At 46.5% G+C, this 17,370-nt stretch overlaps 1 protein-coding gene across 3 annotated transcripts; it reads left to right on the top strand.

The window, feature by feature from the left end:
- Positions 1 to 1,586: 1,586 nt before the first annotated feature.
- Positions 1,587 to 16,314, top strand: GLS2 (glutaminase 2). Of its 3 annotated transcripts, XM_032348680.1 has the most exons (19): positions 1,907 to 2,017; positions 2,167 to 2,263; positions 7,861 to 7,960; positions 8,403 to 8,524; positions 9,154 to 9,283; positions 9,816 to 9,895; positions 9,981 to 10,144; positions 10,360 to 10,418; positions 11,752 to 11,784; positions 12,068 to 12,126; positions 12,637 to 12,703; positions 12,856 to 12,906; positions 13,130 to 13,306; positions 14,000 to 14,131; positions 14,245 to 14,337; positions 14,505 to 14,566; positions 15,066 to 15,142; positions 15,583 to 15,646; positions 15,799 to 16,314. In XM_032348680.1, exons 3-19 carry the CDS (start codon positions 7,880 to 7,882, stop codon positions 15,953 to 15,955), a joined length of 1,608 nt encoding a protein of 535 aa, XP_032204571.1. In that variant the 5' UTR covers positions 1,907 to 2,017; positions 2,167 to 2,263; positions 7,861 to 7,879; the 3' UTR covers positions 15,956 to 16,314. The 3 variants fall into 3 exon arrangements, with proteins under 3 accessions (XP_032204569.1, XP_032204571.1, XP_032204570.1); XM_032348678.1 differs by lacking the exon at positions 2,167 to 2,263 and having other exon boundaries at positions 1,587 to 2,017; XM_032348679.1 differs by lacking the exon at positions 1,907 to 2,017 and having other exon boundaries at positions 2,024 to 2,263.
- Positions 16,315 to 17,370: the final 1,056 nt, after the last annotated feature.

Raw genomic sequence — 17,370 nt, 5'->3', positions numbered from 1 at the left:
GAAGCAGGCTCCCTGCTGAGCAAAAAGCCTGACATGGGGCTTGATACCAGGACCCCAGGAGCATGACCCCAGCCAAAGGCAGTTACTTAACCACCTCAGCCACCCAGGGGTCCCTTAAAAAAAAATTTTTTTTTTTTTAAGAAAAGGGTTTGTGATACAGCCTCTAGACAACTCCCAGTACCTTACCATAATGTTTCTCACATAAAACCCTTCCTTTAGGGATAGGATCATTTCCTGGGATAATCCAATTCAATGGGTTAATTTTGGGAAGAGCTTCATGACAAAGAAAGCCTTGTAGTCAGAGACTTACCTGAGTCTGATTCCTGACTGATATTAAATTACAATGATATCTCTGATATTAAATTACAACTGGGTTACCTTATTCAAATAAGTCCTAGTGCTGAGTCTTAGTTTCCTCATCTTCCAAATGGGACTAACTGTAACTACTCTGAAGTCTCTGGTAAGTGGGAGTGATAGACCATATAAAATCCACCATAAGCACTAGATGGTAGCTAATATTTACAGAGTTTCTATTGCACACAGATGCTGTGTTAAGCACTGCGAAACCACAGATGAATGTTTTTCTAGTTGCAAATGATAAATTTCCTTAGTTTTCCAAATTTCTTTTCTAGATCACCTCTTTTCCGTAAGGAATACAGGGGCAAGCAATTAAAATACCTAAAATCGGGCGCCTGGGTGGCTCAGTGGGTTAAGCCGCTGCCTTCGGCTCAGGTCACCATCTCAGGGTCCTGGGATCGAGTCCCGCATCGGGCTCTCTGCTCAGCAGGGAGCCTGCTTCCTCCTCTCTCTCTGCCTACTTGTGATCTCTCTCTGTCAAATAAATAAATAAAATCTTTTAAAAAAAAATACCTAAAATCTTGGGAGCACGTAAAGGTTTATAAAATGTGTTAAGGGCCCAGTCAAGAACATGCAAGTCCTAAACAGCCGCCAAATGACGGTCAGAATTTAAATGAGAACCCAGGCAACCTTGTAACCATCAGGATGACCTTTTCATCCAGCTCAGGCCCTCCCTGAAGTGCCCGGGGCTGTTTCTGGTCGGGCTATTTTCCGGCCAGGCCATCGGAATCCTCACTCACCAATGCCGCGTGCCGGAGACGAGGCGTTCATTTGACCTCCATGCCGCTCGACGCAGCGGGTTACTGTGTTCGGGTCTGGCCTTCGAAAGCTGAAGGTCACTAAGCGGCCTCTTGAAAAGGGCTCATTCTTATCCAAGTGTAGACAGGTACTCCTCCCCGCTCTCTCCGAGAGCGCCATCGTTCTAACGCCGCCGCGTCCTCCGGGAGCTCGCCTGGCTTCGCAAAGCCCCAACCCTCGGCTTTCCCGCCCTCAACGTCCGCACGCAAGGCCGCCGCAAGGTGCCCGGGGACCGAGGAATTCACGGAGCTTTCGCGGACGGCCCACCGCCTTGCTCTCATTGGGTAGCCTCCTCTTTTCTCCGCCCCCAAGGTCTTTACTTCCCCGATGATTGGACCTGGATGTTGTCCATCCCACCTTCGGGCACCGCCCTTTTTTAACCACCCACTAAACGCCCCTCCACCCCCATTTTCTCTCCTATCCACTGCTCGCCCATCCCCTGTCTAGTGGGGCGTGAGTGCATTTCGCAATGGTCCGAGACACTTAGGGACCGGCCCCTCCCCCTGCTCCGGGACCCCACCCACTGGGCCCCTCCCCAACCCTCCTCTCCACATCCTAGGCTCCGCACTCCAACACCCAGCTCCCCCCACCTTGCGGCGTTCGCGATTCCTCCCGCCCTCCCTCCAACCAGCGCTCAGACTCCTCGGGCGCTCGGGCAGAGCGAGAGACGCGCTGGGGGGATGCGCTCTATGAGGGCTCTGCAGAATGCGCTGAGCGGGGCCGGCAGTCACTGCTGGCTGGGAGGCTGGGGTCACCTGAGCCGGAGCCCTCTCCTTGGCGGGGGCGTCCGGCACCACCTCAGTGAGGCCGCGGCGCTGGGCAGGGAGACGCCGCACAGCCACCAGCCGCAGCGCCAGGATCAGTAAGGCTTGCGGGACAGGGGCAGGGGACAGGCTCGCTCGCTACTCCCACAGTCGTTGTCGCCAGTTCCCGAGTCCCTTTACCCCGAGAGCGCATATCATCTCCCCTCTCTTCTCCTCGCTCACTAGCCTGCGATGCCTTTTCCTTTAGATTTGGGGCTTTGGGTCCGCCGCGCTCGGGCGGTAACACGCCGTCCGCCCGGGAGGGCGTTTGGGCAGGTCGGTCCTCGGGATGGTGCCTGTCCAAGGTGCGTACTTAACTGGGAACGCAGATGGGCGCGGAGTGTTGCTTGGTGCACGTGTCTGAGTGCAGGGCCGTGTGCGCACCGCGCATCCTCACCCTCCCTCTCTCTTCCTAGGTCCACGGATGTATTTTAGGGGATGAGTGGGTATGGAACAGCCTCCCGTCTCGTGTCTTGGTGTACTTGGGTCTGTCCAGCTATATGGTGTGTCTGTGTTCGGCATGTCCTCGGCGTGTAATGTGTGATGCGCGTGTATTATTAGTGCGCAGGTATGTGAGTGTGTCGTTTGCTTATGTGTTGAATGTGTGCGTTGTCAGGGCCCTCAAATCTGTAGAATAAGGGTAGTTTCCAATTGGCTGTTGAATGAGGAAAGTCGTAATAGGGAAAAAATCGCAAGATGCAGATTTCTCAAATCAGACCCAGTCAGAGCCGTTGTTTGTGCTGCTCAGGCTCCCCGATTTAAAAGGTTCTCTTACAAAGAAATCATAATAATAAAAGGTTTGCTTCCCTTGGGCTATTATTCTGCCCCAGAGGCTGCACCTCTCTCCACCACCCAGGAACACTTGGTGGCTGAGCCTCTTTTCTCCGAAATGCAGACAGAGCTGAGAAGGAAATTTTGTCCTTTCCAGAAGCCAACGTAGACACTGCCCAAGTAGCTCTTGCTCTGTTATAGCAGGAACAAAAAATGGACCATCTCCCTGTCATTGACATGTACTGATGACATTCAGAAAGACATGTACATCATAATTAAAGTAGCCAGACAGACACAGCACTGACTGTCTCACCACCACTGGAGCCTCTGTCCTGACAGGTAACAGACCAGTAAGGTATGATTTACTTATTAATTTTTAGGCTATACGTGCCTCTTCTCAAGGAAACGTGGAACATTGAACTTTCAAAAATTAGCCCTCTCTCTTCCATTCCACTCTCTATTCCAACTTTTCCCAAGTAATCACCATGGGAGAAATGGTGGGATAGCGCAATGCCTTAACCTCCCTTACCTTAAAACCTTCTGCGAGATGGAGAGCGAGGGGTATCCCTGATTCCTTCCACACACTCTTCCTTGTCCAGTGGAATCAGGTGATAGACATGTTCTGGGGAACCTTGATCCTCCTGCCTCTGACTCTCTGTGCTCCCAGGGAATTCGTGGTAAGGGCCTTGATCTGGTGTTCTCTTGGGCAGAACGAGTTGAAAGGACTGGGAGGGCATGGGCTCTGGGAGTGTGATACCATGATGGGGAGGGGTTCTTGTGTTTGAGGGGGGAAAGGAAAGGAGAAAAGAGAAAATGCCCTGTTATTCGGGTTCTTGTTTGTTTTTTAATATTTATCTTTCTTATTTTTTGTTATAAAAGAAAAACAAGATAGAGTATCAAGAAAATAAAGGACCCCAATAATAGAGTAACCCACTATATATCCATATATACCTTATATATGTATATATAAAATTTAACACAAATAGGATCATAGTATTCATATTTTTGGTAACCTATCTTTTTCATTTACGAACAGCTTTTTTTTTTTTTAAAGAAGGAGAGCTTTTTTTAAACGGGGGGAGCTGGAGAGGGAGAAGTGGGCACCCCACTGAGCAGGGAGCCTGATGTGGGGCTTGATCCCAGGATATGAGCCGAGGGCAGATGCTTAACAACTGAGCCACCCAATAGCTACAAGCAGTTTTTAATATTGAATATGTATGTGTGATATCATCATTTTAATGGTGGCTATTTAACCATTTCGAGATTATATTGTATGAGGCATCATAATTTATGTAATCAATTTTCAGTCTGGTTACTGCAAATTCTTGTGCACCTACTCAATTATGTCTTAGAGTAAATTCCTAGGAGATTTTGCTTCCCAGAGACAACTGTCATCAGTATCTTGTATAACCTTTTAGAGATATTTTATGCATGTATCAGCAAATACATGTTGATATTATTTTCTGTTCATCATGCTGTACACATTGTCCTGCACCTTGTCCCCCCCCCCCATATTATATTATAGATCAATCCATATTTGAGCCAAAGGGTATGCAGTTTACTTAAGGCATACCTTAGTGGTATGGCATAATTTCCTGTCTTCCTTCAGCTTCCAGACACAGAGAGGCCTGCCCTAAAGTGTTCTACATAATAGCCTTCTTGACTTATTCCTCAGATAGCTTTTTCACCCTTCTTCTATCATTGCATGCATCCTGTCCTCCCTAAAGTCACTGGCCTCGTGTGACAACTGGATTTCCTCAGAAAAAGAAATGCCCCTCTCCTGGTATTCTCCTGGCCCTAAATATGTACATGCATCGTCTATGCCAAGTTTCTTGAGAGACTTGTTATTTTCTAATGCATTGTTTTAATAGATAGTATGCCCATATTCATATATACCATATTCAATAAATACTGTATACATATTCATATGGTTCAAAATTCAAAATATGCAAAAGGATATGTAGTGGACAATATCCCTCCTACTCCTTTTGCCCAGCACCTGCTTCATCACCCTAGAGGAAGGTAAAATCAGACTTACAAATTTCTTTCTTTCTTTCTTTTTTTAAATAGGTTTCTTATATATCCTTCTAGAAATATTTTGTGCCTGAAGAGGGAAGTATATCTTTTTCCTTTTAACATAAATGGTACCATACTATGAACATGGTTCTACAGCTTGCTTATTTGAGTTAAAATGACATCTTATTTTTTTAAAAGATTTTATTTATTTGACAGAGAGAAACAGCGAGAGAGAAAACACAACCTGGAGGAGGGAGCCTGATGTGCAGCAATATGACATCTTAGATAACATTCCATATCAGTACTTAAGGAACTCTCTCATTTCATTTTTTTATACTGCATAATATGTCATTACATGAATATACCATAATTTACCTAGCTAGTTCCCTGTTGATGCACATTTAGGTCATTTCCAGTCTTAACTATTACTAACAATACAATAAATGTGAATATGTTACTTTGCAGGTGTGTAAGTATACACTTACAGGATAAATACTCAGAGTCAAATTGTTGGGTCAAAGAGTTTTAAAGGATCTTAATTTCAAATACCTGTCATGTTTGGAATGATCTGAAAAAATATTTCCTCTAAATCTGTTGGCATATTAATAGCAGAATTCATGAAAACCAAGAAGTCTTCAGTACCTGAAATTTTAAGCACTATAAGCCAGCAAAAGAGAGATTTGGGGAAACAGGAAGCTTCCTAGAAATGTAAATTGGTAATTCTCTATTGAAGACCCACTATGTGTTAGGGACTTTGCTCAATGTTAGGAAGGCAAAAATTTATAGAGGGATGTATATCTATATAGATCTATATAGATATATATTTAGATTTATATAGATATGTATTTAGATCTATATAGATATATATATAGAGAGAGAGATAAAGATGTATGAAGAGGGAGGGGTGGGAGAATGGGAAAAATGGGTGGGGGTGTGGAAAACAAAGCCTTAAAAAAAGTTGGGAGAATTGGAATTAGAAATCTTTATATCTTAAAAAAAAGAAAAAGAAATTTTTACATCTTGGGGCACCTGGCTGGCTCAGTCAGTGGAGCATGCAACTCTTGATCTCCATATCACGAGTTTGAGCCCCACAATGAGTGCAGAGGGTATTTAAAAATAAAATCTTTTAAAAAAAAGGGAAATTTTTACATCTTTTCTGAATTTAATCTATAATCCAAAATATCATATCTGTTTAGATTTTGCAATGCACTTCTAATTTAGAAAAATAATGAATGTAGTGTCTTAAAAAAAAAAATCACAAAAACCTAACAGTGGAGCAAGGGAGATCCTTCTGTCAATAAGATGGTGGGTTGTGTCATACCAGCAGTATAAACAATATTGGGAGGTTTGAGGAAGTCTTTACGGAATTAGTATATTTGTCTGGACCTTGAAGGATGAGCAGGACTGTCCCAAGTGAAGGAGAAAAAGGTCATTTCATACAGAAGTTGCAGCATAAGCAAAGGCCAGGAACGCTGACAATGCCTGGCCCATTTGGACACCTACCTATTATCTGGCATAACTGGAGTGTCAGGGCATGGTGGAGAATAGGAAAGGAAGGTTGGCAGGCCTGGTTTGTTTTTGTTTGTTTGTTTTTAAGAGTTATTTATTTGAGAGAGAGTGTGTGCATGTGGTGGAGAGGCAGAGGGAGAGACTCTTCTGGAAAACTCCCCACCAAGCATGGAGCCCAACTCAGGGCTCATAACTCATGAGATCACGACCTGAGCCAAAACCAAGAGTCCGATGCTTACCCAAATGAGCCACCCAGGTGCCCCTGTTGGCAGGTTTTAAAGAGCCTTGAGTGCCAAACCAAGAAATAAGAACTTATTTTGTAGACACTGGGGAACTATCAAAGGTTTTTGAGTAGAGAAATGATATTTGAGTTGTTTTTTTTTTTTAAGATTTTATTTATTTATTTGACAGAGTTCACAAGTAGGCAGAGAAGTAGGCAGAGAGAGAGGAAGGGAAACAGGCTCCCTGCTGAGCAGAGAGCCCGATGAGGGGCTCAATCGCAGGACCCTGGGATCACGACCCGAGCTGAAAGCAGAGGCTTTAACCCACTGAGCCACCCAGGCACCCTGATATTTGAGTTTTAGAAAGAACTGGCACATGGTGGAAGATGGGTTGGAAGTCAAGGGAGTGTAGTAACAGTTAGGGAACAGACAATGTGGACTGCTAATAAAGAGACATGGTTTACTGAGCATTTACTTTGTGAAAGACTTTTTCGCAAAATGGTATGTTAATTAAGCCTACTTTACCCATGTGAAGTAGACATTGTTACCCTTATTTTACAGATGAGGAAGGAGGTTCAGCAAGATTAAATAATCTGATTTACTAACCCTATTAAGGTCACACAACTTCTAAGGGGCAAATTCGGTTCTTTCTACTATACCATGCTGGCATAGGAGAAGAAAAGAGGGTGGATTTGAGAGACATTATGGTGGTTACCATAATGTGGGGTACCGACTGAACGTGGATGTAAGGTATGGGAATTCTCCAAATGATTTCAAGTTTCCAGCTTGGCACCAGGGTGTGTGATACCACTATTAACCCAAATGGGGAACACAGGAAGAGGAGCAGAGGGAGGGAGGTGAGATAACATCAAGTTTGGACATTTTGAGTTGGCAGTGCCTATAGGACATCTAGAAATGGAAGTGTCTAGAAGGCAGCTAGAAATAAAGGTCTGAAAGTTAGAAACAAAAGAAAGCTAGAGAGTAAGATTTAAGACCTCCCAGGAAAGATGTGCAAGCTGGAAGTATAGGGAGAGATCAAATGATTCAGGCAGGAGGGTTGAGTGAGGACACTTACCTATTTGTTTGTTTGTTTATGTATTTATTTATTTTAAAGATTTTATTTATTTCAGACAGAGCAAGTGAGAGAGTGAGCACAAGGGGGAGGGGCAGAGGAAGAAGCAGGCTCCCCGCTGAGCAGGGACCCCCCCTCCCCCAATCCCAGAACCCTATGATCATGACCTGAGCTGAAGGAAGGCAGACGCTTAACCGACTGAACCACTTTGGTGTCCCTAGGACACCTACCTATTTATAAGGCCATGTTCGAGGAGGATAAGCAGGGAGTTCTCATGTTCCTCTCCTCCTTTCCTATCTCTGCCCCCGAACAGTGACTCATCAGAGAGTGGCATGCTATCCCGCCTGGGTGATCTGCTCTTCTACACTATTGCTGAAGGACAGGAACGAATCCCTATCCACAAGTTCACTACCGTAAGTTCCTCTCTTATCTTCTCAGAATGCTGAGCCCGCAGGATCTCTGCAAAGCAGGAAAAGGAGGACAGGAAGTGTAGGGCAGCTAACACATTGCCTCATGAGGGTGAAAAGTAGGAGATGGCAGTAGATATCAAGGCTCATAAGGCAATCCCATCTCTGCTCCAGGCTGGAAAGATTAAACCCTCGGACTCAATCCATATTCTTAGTTTGAAACTTTGACCCAAGGGGTTCAGAAACCAGCTGCCTTGATGAAAAAGGGCAGGAAACTCTTATCAGCCTTCAACCCTGCACCATTCCTCCTTTCTTAGTCTGCAAACCCATTTGGTCCACTTGTCGTAGTAGTTGGGGTTGAGCTAATTGTTATCCATTGGGAAAGAAGGTTAGGATTGCATTACTGTCCTTGTAGTTGACCTTACCAGGCTTATTCTTTCCCCTAAAGGCACTGAAGGCCACCGGACTGCAGACATCAGATCCCCGGCTCCGGGACTGCATGAGCCAGATGCGTCGCATGGTTCGAGAGTCCAGCAGTGGTGGCCTCTTGGACCGAGATCTCTTCCAAAAGTGAGGGCCCCACAGTCAAGGGCACCATTCTCAGAACTGTTCTGTGGACATAGACTATGACAGCAGGGAGGGCTCCTGGGGACTGGATCAAGTCCAACTCCTCAATGTATTACTTATTTATTATACAAATAACATATGAATGTTCACATACTCATTATTAAAAGTGCAAACAACATAGAAATACATGTTCTCCCTTCCCTGTCTCCCCAACCCCAGTCCCTTTTCCTGGAAGGAAGCATTGTTGACAGATTAGTGGGTATCTTATAGATAATGTCCTATGCATTTATATACATATAGGAATATATGTAAATATACTTATATGATTTAGGAATTTTAAAAAATATTAAGGTGACCCACTGTACATATTATTTGGGTACTTATTTTTTTTTCTCATATCCTAAGACACTGTGTCTTGGGCTATCTTTCCACAACATTGCCACCCCTCATTTTAGGGGCAAAAGAAACTTGAGACCCAGAAAGATAAAGTAATGTGCCAAAGATCATATAACAGCTGTTGGTCCCAAACCTAATGACCACTCACACTCTCCTTATTCCTGACTTCCCTGGCTCCGGAGTGAGTCGCAGCTGCATCTCTCCAGCCCCTTAACCCCATCGTGTCTGGGATCCAGGTGTGTGAGCAGCAACATTGTGCTCCTGACCCAGGCATTCCGAAGGAAGTTTGTCATTCCTGATTTTGAGGAGTTCACGAGCCATGTGGATCGCATCTTTGAAGATGCCAAAGAGCTCACTGGAGGCAAAGTGAGGGCCAGGGGACTAAGGGCGGGACAAGGGTTCTGGGCCAGATATGCCTTGCTTCTTGGAAATTTCCGGGGGCTGGGAATCCATGATTGAGAGATGAGAAGCAGAATCTCTAAAAATGGGGACAAGGGTTTTATGTATTTCTATACATGTGATTTCTAGAGCAGAGGAGGGAAGCCAAAGTTCCAAAGGGGACAACTGGCATGAAGGATTCAATAGAACTTTGAAGGAGACCTATAGGGTAATTAAGCCCAAGACCCAAAAAGGGAAGCTGACCCCAAAATTCTCTACTTTTTGCCTTCTGTAGGCTTTACTGCCATCTCTATCGGGATAAGGCTACAGAAAGATAAAGCCTTCTTAGACTTAAGACTTGGGTGTCCCTGGGAACAACAGGCAGGAGGGAACCCTGTTGCCCTGCAGAAGACAGAATTCTCACTTTTATCTAAAAGAGTTTCCTGACCCTGAACCTCAGCTCTGTTCCCCTCTCTACATCCATATCCCCGTTCTGTTTTCTCTCCCCACTCACGCCCAGGTGGCAGCCTATATTCCCCAGCTGGCCAAGTCTAACCCGGACCTGTGGGGTGTCTCCCTGTGCACTGTGGATGGTCAGCGGTGAGATGCCTGGTGAGAGGACGGGGAGGCAGGGCACAGGTGCAGAACATAGGCTGATCCTTTTCACGGCACCTGTCTGCTGCAGGCACTCCGTGGGCCACACAAAGATTCCCTTCTGCCTGCAGTCCTGTGTGAAGCCCCTCACCTATGCCATTTCCATCAGCACCCTCGGCACTGACTACGTGCACAAGTTTGTGGGCAAGGAGCCCAGTGGCCTACGCTACAACAAGCTCTCTCTCAATGAGGAAGGTGAGTGCCACCAGAGCTCAGGTCAGACTCATAGGTGTCCCCCTTCTTATTCCCACCTACCCCTGCAGCCCTATTTGTTTCCCTGACCTTCCTGGTCAGTTCTGTCATTTTATCCTCCCCAGCAAAGAAAGATTTGTCTAGCCTGCAGAGTGGGCAGGCTGTAAAGGAGGCTTTGCACAATAGCTAATAAGACTGGGTGGTTTGTATTTCCCCAGGAATCCCCCATAACCCCATGGTCAATGCTGGTGCCATTGTCGTGAGCTCCCTGATCAAGGTCAGTGCCATCCTAGCCTTCTGGAAGGTACTGTTCTCTAAATCCCCTTGTTTCTATATTCCTCATATCTGCCCAGCTCTTCAGGGGGATTACTGGGTCTTTGATTCCTTTGAGGGTCTCCAGGTGGCAGTGAGGGCACAGCAACGACCACATATATTGAAGATGTTAGTAAAAGGAACTATACCTCTGCCCCCACCCATGAGTCTGGAGCCCAGAGCTTCCTGGCCCTTAGAGAAGTGAGCAGGTCTTGACCCCTGCCTAGGACCAAGGGCCACATGCCAGATACAGGGGGAGGACAGCACTACTGGGCACTGATTGGCCACTTCTGGGTGAGGGACACAGAAAGAAGGGTGAATGGCCAGGCCAGGGCAGCTATTCACGTCACCTGAAACTGTGAGTTGGCCTTGAGCAAGGGCATCAGGCTGGCCTGTCAGCTGTAGGTCTCCCAGGGCTTGAGCAAGAACCTGAGAACAGCGTGGGCAGCAACATTCCAGAGCCAATCACAGCCCCTCCTGAGGAAGGTGGTGTTAGGAACCCTCCCCCCAGGGACTCAGGTGTCAGTGTCCCTATGGTGTTGACACTATAGTTGACATGTGTAGGAAGCAACAGGGTGTGGTGGGGGTGGGGTGGGAGACCAGGCTCAAGCTCTCCCTTGCCCTGGGTTACCTCTGCCTGCAGCCCTATAACCCGCACCTGCCTCATCCTATTCCCATTGAAGTAGGTCTTATTGGACCTGACTCTTAGCTAAGATCTTCAGCTTTATTTTGGTTATCAATATAATCTATATAACAATATTCTGTGCAACACACCTCTTATCCCATTCCTGTTAATCCCATTGGAGATAGCAATGGGAGTCAGGGATATGATAAAGTACCGCGCCAGCCTGGGCTGTAAGGGATGGGGATGGGGATCAGAATTGGAGTGGGACTTGGGGACAGGACTGGACTCAGGGCAATGGAAGTGAGAGGCAGGGATGAAGCCTGGGATTGAGAATGGAATTGGAAGTGAGACTCAGATGGGTGAGACTCATGGATGGGCTGAAGTTATCTGTACTCATTACTTGATAATAAAATCTAAATGGTTTGGTTTTTAAGATCACTAGATATGCAGGCATACCCCTCCATATATATATATATATATATATATATATCAGTCGTAAAAAAAAAAAAAATCATCATTGTAAAATGTAAAATATTCCCAGTAGCAAAATCAGTGTAAGACATCATTAAACTCCACTAAGTCCTCCTGACACTCCCCTGTCATCCTAGGCTTGGAATGCTGATTGATCTCTCGATCTCTCTCTCTCTCTCTCTCTCTCTCCCTCTCTCTGCAGATGGACTGTAACAAAGCAGAGAAGTTTGATTTTGTAAGTTCCCTTGCTACTCAGCTCCTGGCTGCTTTTCTCCATAGCATGTTGTCCCCTCCACCTACCCCAGTGCTCAGCTCTAACTCCACTCTGATAGTGCACCAGCCCATACTACTAGAAGCCTTATTTCCAGAGGCATGGGAATCTATGGCCTCAGAGGGGAGACTCCTGAGTCTCTGCTGGGATAATGACTTAGAAATTCAGAAGGCTTCATCAGGCTAGTATGTGTTCAGTAGGGGTCCTCACCCATGTGATGCCTTTCATGCCCCCTTTCCTCTTTCAGGTGCTGCAGTATCTGAACAAAATGGCTGGGAACGAATACATGGGTTTCAGCAATGCCACGTAAGGCCCCGTTTGCGGGATTGGCCGAATACATTGTGGGATATGTGCACTTGCCATAGAGAAGGGGGATGATAGAATCTTAAGAGGAAGAAATCCAGGAGAATTTTGGCTACCCAGCTTCCTCTGAGCCAATTCATTGATATTGGTTTATCTTGTAAAATAATTTCTTCCATTTCTCTTTAGTATTTAGAGAGGCAGTGTGAGGGTTTATTCCCAAGCCCTTCTTGCCAAGCCTCTCCAAGCCAGAAACCTCCTCATCAGTTTCTCCAAACTAGATGACTAGACAATTTGGGGGTTGGGAGTTTCTTTTTCACACTTAACAGTAAAGCTATGTCCAGTGCTTGCTCAGGGTCAGTAGTTTTCTCCATGATTTCCGTGAGGATTTATTTGAGGGCTGATTTAGTTTGACACGTGTGATCTAGTTCTGTCTCTCTCAGGGAAGGTATTTTTTCCCCTTCTCCTAAAACTCACCCCTCAACCATCAAGTACTAAATTGGGTGTTTGCTTCAGATTCCAGTCAGAGAAGGAAACAGGCGATCGGAATTATGCCATCGGCTATTATCTAAAGGAAAAGAAGGTAACTGGGAGAGGCTGGTAGAGAAAGTCCCTGCGAATTCTGCAGCTGGTGGAAGGGCACATGGGGTTGGGGACTTCGATTGAGATCCTGGCAGTGTGACAGGGTTTGCTGATGGCCTGAAAAGAAATGTTCTCCCTTCTTCTTCTTTACAGTGCTTTCCTAAGGGGGTAGACATGATGGCAGCCCTCGACCTCTATTTCCAGGTGAGCACACACTGCTGTTCAGCTCAGGGCCAAAGGAATAGGACAGTCCGCCATCCTTGCTCTGACCCACATGAGGGATGCGTCCTCTCCAGTGGTTTTGGTGTCCTTCAGAAACACCACGGGAACTTTCTGAAAGATCAGGAGGCCAAGAACGTGGCTCTGTGCCCAAGAACATGGTGTTCATGGTCCACATTGCACCCATCCATCTGCCTTGTCTCTACAGCTGTGCTCAGTGGAAGTGACCTGTGAGTCAGGCAGTGTCATGGCAGCCACCCTGGCCAATGGCGGGATCTGCCCCATCACAGGAGAGAGCGTCCTGAGTGCTGAAGCAGTGCGCAACACCCTCAGCCTCATGCACTCCTGCGGCATGTATGACTTCTCAGGCCAGTTTGCCTTCCATGTGAGTGCTTCCAGCCCTGCCATCGTTTGCTTCCGGTCTGGAGCCAAGAAGTAAGGCCATGGAGTCTCTGAAGGTAGAGGCTGGAAGCTTGTTCCTGCCTCTCCTTCGTAACTCCTAGTCTGGCAGTTGGGCTGAGAGTCCTTAGGCGAGTCTGTCAAACACACCGAGTCCCTCAAACACATTAATACATGATGTTGTGGCTTCTGAACCCACTTCTGCCTCCCTCCATGTACCTGGCACTTCTCCTCTAGGCCTCGGTGTAGAGGTCCCTTCCTCAGAGAGGCTCTGCTGACCATCCTGTCTCCAGTAGGCCCTCCTCCGACTGCTTTCTCTATTGCAGCACTCTGCTTCTTTCCTCCTGTGTTATCTCATAAGCTGTGATTCTTTTTGTCTCTTGATCGTCCATCTCCTACCACCAGCATGAAGTCAAGAGACCATCCTAGTTCTAGGGCAGCATCAGGCACAGCATAGACACTCAACAAGTATTTTCTTACTGAAGCCACGAGTTTAAAGGAGATAGGACAGGAGAGGAGTAAGGAGTAAGTAAGGAGTAAGGAGTAAGAAGCTAATTAACAAGCCAAGAGGTTGAGGTGGACATGACCTTGCCTGTGCAGTCATTTGGAATAGACGAACTTATTAATCCAGACTTGAGGGCACCACTAGCTTATCCTCAGTCTCAATTTTATCTCCAAGGTGGGCCTGCCGGCCAAGTCAGCTGTATCAGGAGCCATCCTCCTAGTGGTACCCAATGTCATGGGAATGATGTGTCTGTCACCTCCCTTGGACAAGCTAGGGAACAGCCATAGGGGCATCAGCTTCTGCCAGGTGAGTTATTTTGCCTGAAGATCTTAATGATTTTGAATGAGTAAATGAAAAAATTTTGAGCTCCTAGTGAGTACAGGGAGTAAATAATCGATCTCTTTGGCTTACAATTCTAGAAGCTGGTGTCTCTGTTCAATTTCCACAACTACGACAACCTGAGGCACTGTGCTCGAAAGTTAGACCCACGGCGTGAAGGGGGAGAAGTTCGGGTAAGGAAAACCCCAGGTGGCTTGTAAGACTATTTTAGAATAGAACATTCCATTAGTGGTTTAGCAATACCCTTGGCTAAGCATCTTTGGAGAAGGGTCACAGGACAGAGCTGAGCATGGGTGAGCCCAAAATCACAGTTAATCTCAGGTGGGTATTTGTTTTCCAGAACAAGACTGTGGTGAACCTGTTATTTGCTGCCTATAGTGGAGATGTCTCAGCCCTTCGAAGGTACCAAATAAACACAGTAAAATAGTCCTGATCAGAGATCTCATTAGGAGTCAACACCGCAAAATAGTTAAAGGCTTCAGCTTTAGAGCCAGATAGAATGGATACAGACTGCATTTAAATGAGATTGTTTTAAGTACAGTGACTGCCATGTGATACGAATTTAAATAATGGCAGCCATGTTATGATTAATCTGGGTGCTAAGAGCAGAGTCCTAGGAGGGAAGTAAGCACCCTGCCTCAAGTAGATCACCAACATCAACAAACATGTGCTGGGCACCTACCAAGGGTAGGCAGTGATGTTTCTGGAAGCATCACACCCCTGTCTGATTTGGGAGTAACAGTCTCATCTGGGTATGGAACATGATTATGCAGGGTCTACAGATCTTAGTGAGCCTGTTTTATTTTTTCTGGAACCTATCTAGTCGGAACCCCACTTCAGAAAAGACACTAGTGATTCTAGACTAATTTGGGTAACTCCAACTGCTTTCCACTACCCTCAGGTTTGCCTTGTCAGCCATGGACATGGAACAGAAAGACTATGACTCCCGCACAGCCCTGCATGTCGCTGCAGCTGAAGGTATCTGAAGGTTAAATAAAAGGGGAACCAGAGCTTAAGATCCTTTTTTTTTTTTTTCCTCTTTAAAAAATATTTTATACCTTTTTTTTTTTTTTTAAAGTAAACTCTACTCCCAGTGTGGGGCTCAAACTCACAATCCTGAGATTAAAAGTCATATGCTCTACCGACTGAGCCTGCCAAGCACCCCAAGACCATTTCTTTTCTATGAAGAGTACTCCCTATTGTATATGCCCATAAGGTTACAGGGGCAGCAACTAGTTTTGTCCAGATGCCCTGCAGTCTTCAGGCCAACTATTATTGGCTGCCACAGGGAGCACAATGGGAAGAGGCGTTTCCCCCACCCCTCTTGGTTCAGACTTCAGCTGCCAAAGTCTAATGTGGCTAACACCAAAAGGTTGAGGATCTATACCATCTCATTTTCCTTCTGCTCATATTCCTAGGACACATTGAAGTTGTTAAGTTCCTGATTGAAGCTTGCAAAGTGAATCCCTTTGTCAAGGACAGGTAAGAGAAAGCTAAAATTGGAGGTGGCAGGGGCGGGGGTGGAGTCTGGGCACAGCTTCTCTCCCTGTGCCCTCCAGCCACCCCAGTCATGTAGTGTGACCAGAGCACTGTCACTGTCTTCTTTCCCTGATCCCGATCTTGGTTCCTTTTAGGTGGGGCAACATTCCCCTGGATGATGCTGTGCAGTTCAACCACCTGGAGGTGGTGAAGCTGCTTCAGGATTATCAGGACTCCTACACACCATCGGAGACTCAGGCCGAGGCAGCGGCAGAAGCCCTGTCCAAAGAGAACTTAGAGAGCATGGTGTGAGCCTGGGACATGCACATGGTCCCTGCTCGAAGAAAAGCACGAGCTGGCCACACACTCAATCCATAACCACCAAACATGCTATGGACAGCCACACTGCTTCAGTGGGGACCAAGACTTAGGCCACCGCTTTCTGTGAGAGTGAAAATACCCCATTCCCTTGACAGACAGAGTCTAGAGAAGTGCCTTGGTGGACACATGCAGTACAGCAATCCATGGAGATGATGAGCTTCTTCAAGGTACAGCCTAATGGTTTGGCCCACTCAGAATCATCCCAGGTCTTCGCCCAGGTCCCCTCTCCCTCCCCTAAAGAAACCATCATGAGAGAGACAGAGATACTCTGGAAAAGGGGCCCTAGCCACCATGCACAGGTATATGTCCAAAGAGGAAGTAGGACAGCCATGTACCAGGTTTTAACAGTCTGGACAGGTCTGCCCTCCTTGGCTCGAAAGTACTGCTGCTACTGCTAATTTTATAGACAGAGAAAGTATTTTGTGCTCAAATAAACTTTAATTACACAAATTATTATTGTTGTTAAACCCAGTTCTTATCCCTCTCCCTTTGGGGTATCCAGCCGCATCACCATCAGAAAGGAGGATAAGAAGGAACTGCAAGGTCAGAGCCTGAGAATACCTATTTCACATATATACTCACCCCACCACGTTTTCCTCAACCCTAAATATTACTGTAGGTTAACTGTATTCACCTGCCAGAGGTCAGGTTGTGGGGGGGGGCGGGGAGGGAGAGGTGGCAATACATGAGGGTTTGGGACTAAGCAGGCCCCAAAATGGGTTGTGCAAGACTTCAGGCCTCCCTCCTCCCTCTGGAAGTTCCAACTGTGGCAAAAGTATCTTATCTCCTTTGGTCACTGTTGTAACTGGCCCAGTGATTCTAACAGATTGACCAAATGTCAGAGGTGTGCAGATTAAGGCAGACGGACTCTGGGTGGTGACAGCTGCAGCTGTGTGGGGCTGAGAGTCTGGCACTGAGGTACTGGGGAAGGAGGGCCCTATTTCATTCAGACACAGTAAAGCACTTCCTGAGGGATCCAGAGCCCAGACTCTATGTGCTATAGAGAGAAAGGTCCAAGTCACTGACTGCACCACTCCTCCAGCCAGAGGTAGAAAGGATTTACTCTGGAGAGATCCTGTGGTGCCCCAAGGTGGGGGGGTGGGTATTATATGGGGCAAAAGGAGGCAGAGGTATCACAGTGATGAATAAATTCAAAGTTCAAAGCTAACACCCCAGGACTGAATGCAGTGTGAGAAAGCTCTGGGTACAAGGAAGCAGAGGAGCTGAAGGAAGCCAGTCAGGCAAAGTACACACATGATAGCTTGGGAAATCAGCAGTAATTTGGGGATGGGGAAGGGTAGCTGTATGCCCAGTTTTCACAGGGTATGGGAGAGGAAGAAGACTAA

The sequence above is a fragment of the Mustela erminea genome, chromosome 6 (genome assembly GCF_009829155.1).
Source record: "Mustela erminea isolate mMusErm1 chromosome 6, mMusErm1.Pri, whole genome shotgun sequence".
Lineage (NCBI taxonomy): Eukaryota > Metazoa > Chordata > Mammalia > Carnivora > Mustelidae > Mustela > Mustela erminea.
The sequence above is the reverse complement of the archived record's forward strand: the minus strand, read 5'-3'. Positions and strand labels throughout refer to the sequence as shown.

What these genes read in the sequence shown, in the direction of transcription:
- GLS2 (XM_032348678.1), top strand. Translation starts at nt 1,836, where the DNA reads ATGCGCTCTATGAGGGCTCTGCAGAATGCGCTGAGCGGGGCCGGCAGT. An exon ending in GCTCTCTCTCAATGAGGAAG is followed by an intron (nt 10,145 to 10,359) that starts GTGAGTGCCACC and finishes GTATTTCCCCAG; the next exon opens with GAATCCCCCATAACCCCATG. An exon ending in AATCCCTTTGTCAAGGACAG is followed by an intron (nt 15,647 to 15,798) that starts GTAAGAGAAAGC and finishes GGTTCCTTTTAG; the next exon opens with GTGGGGCAACATTCCCCTGG.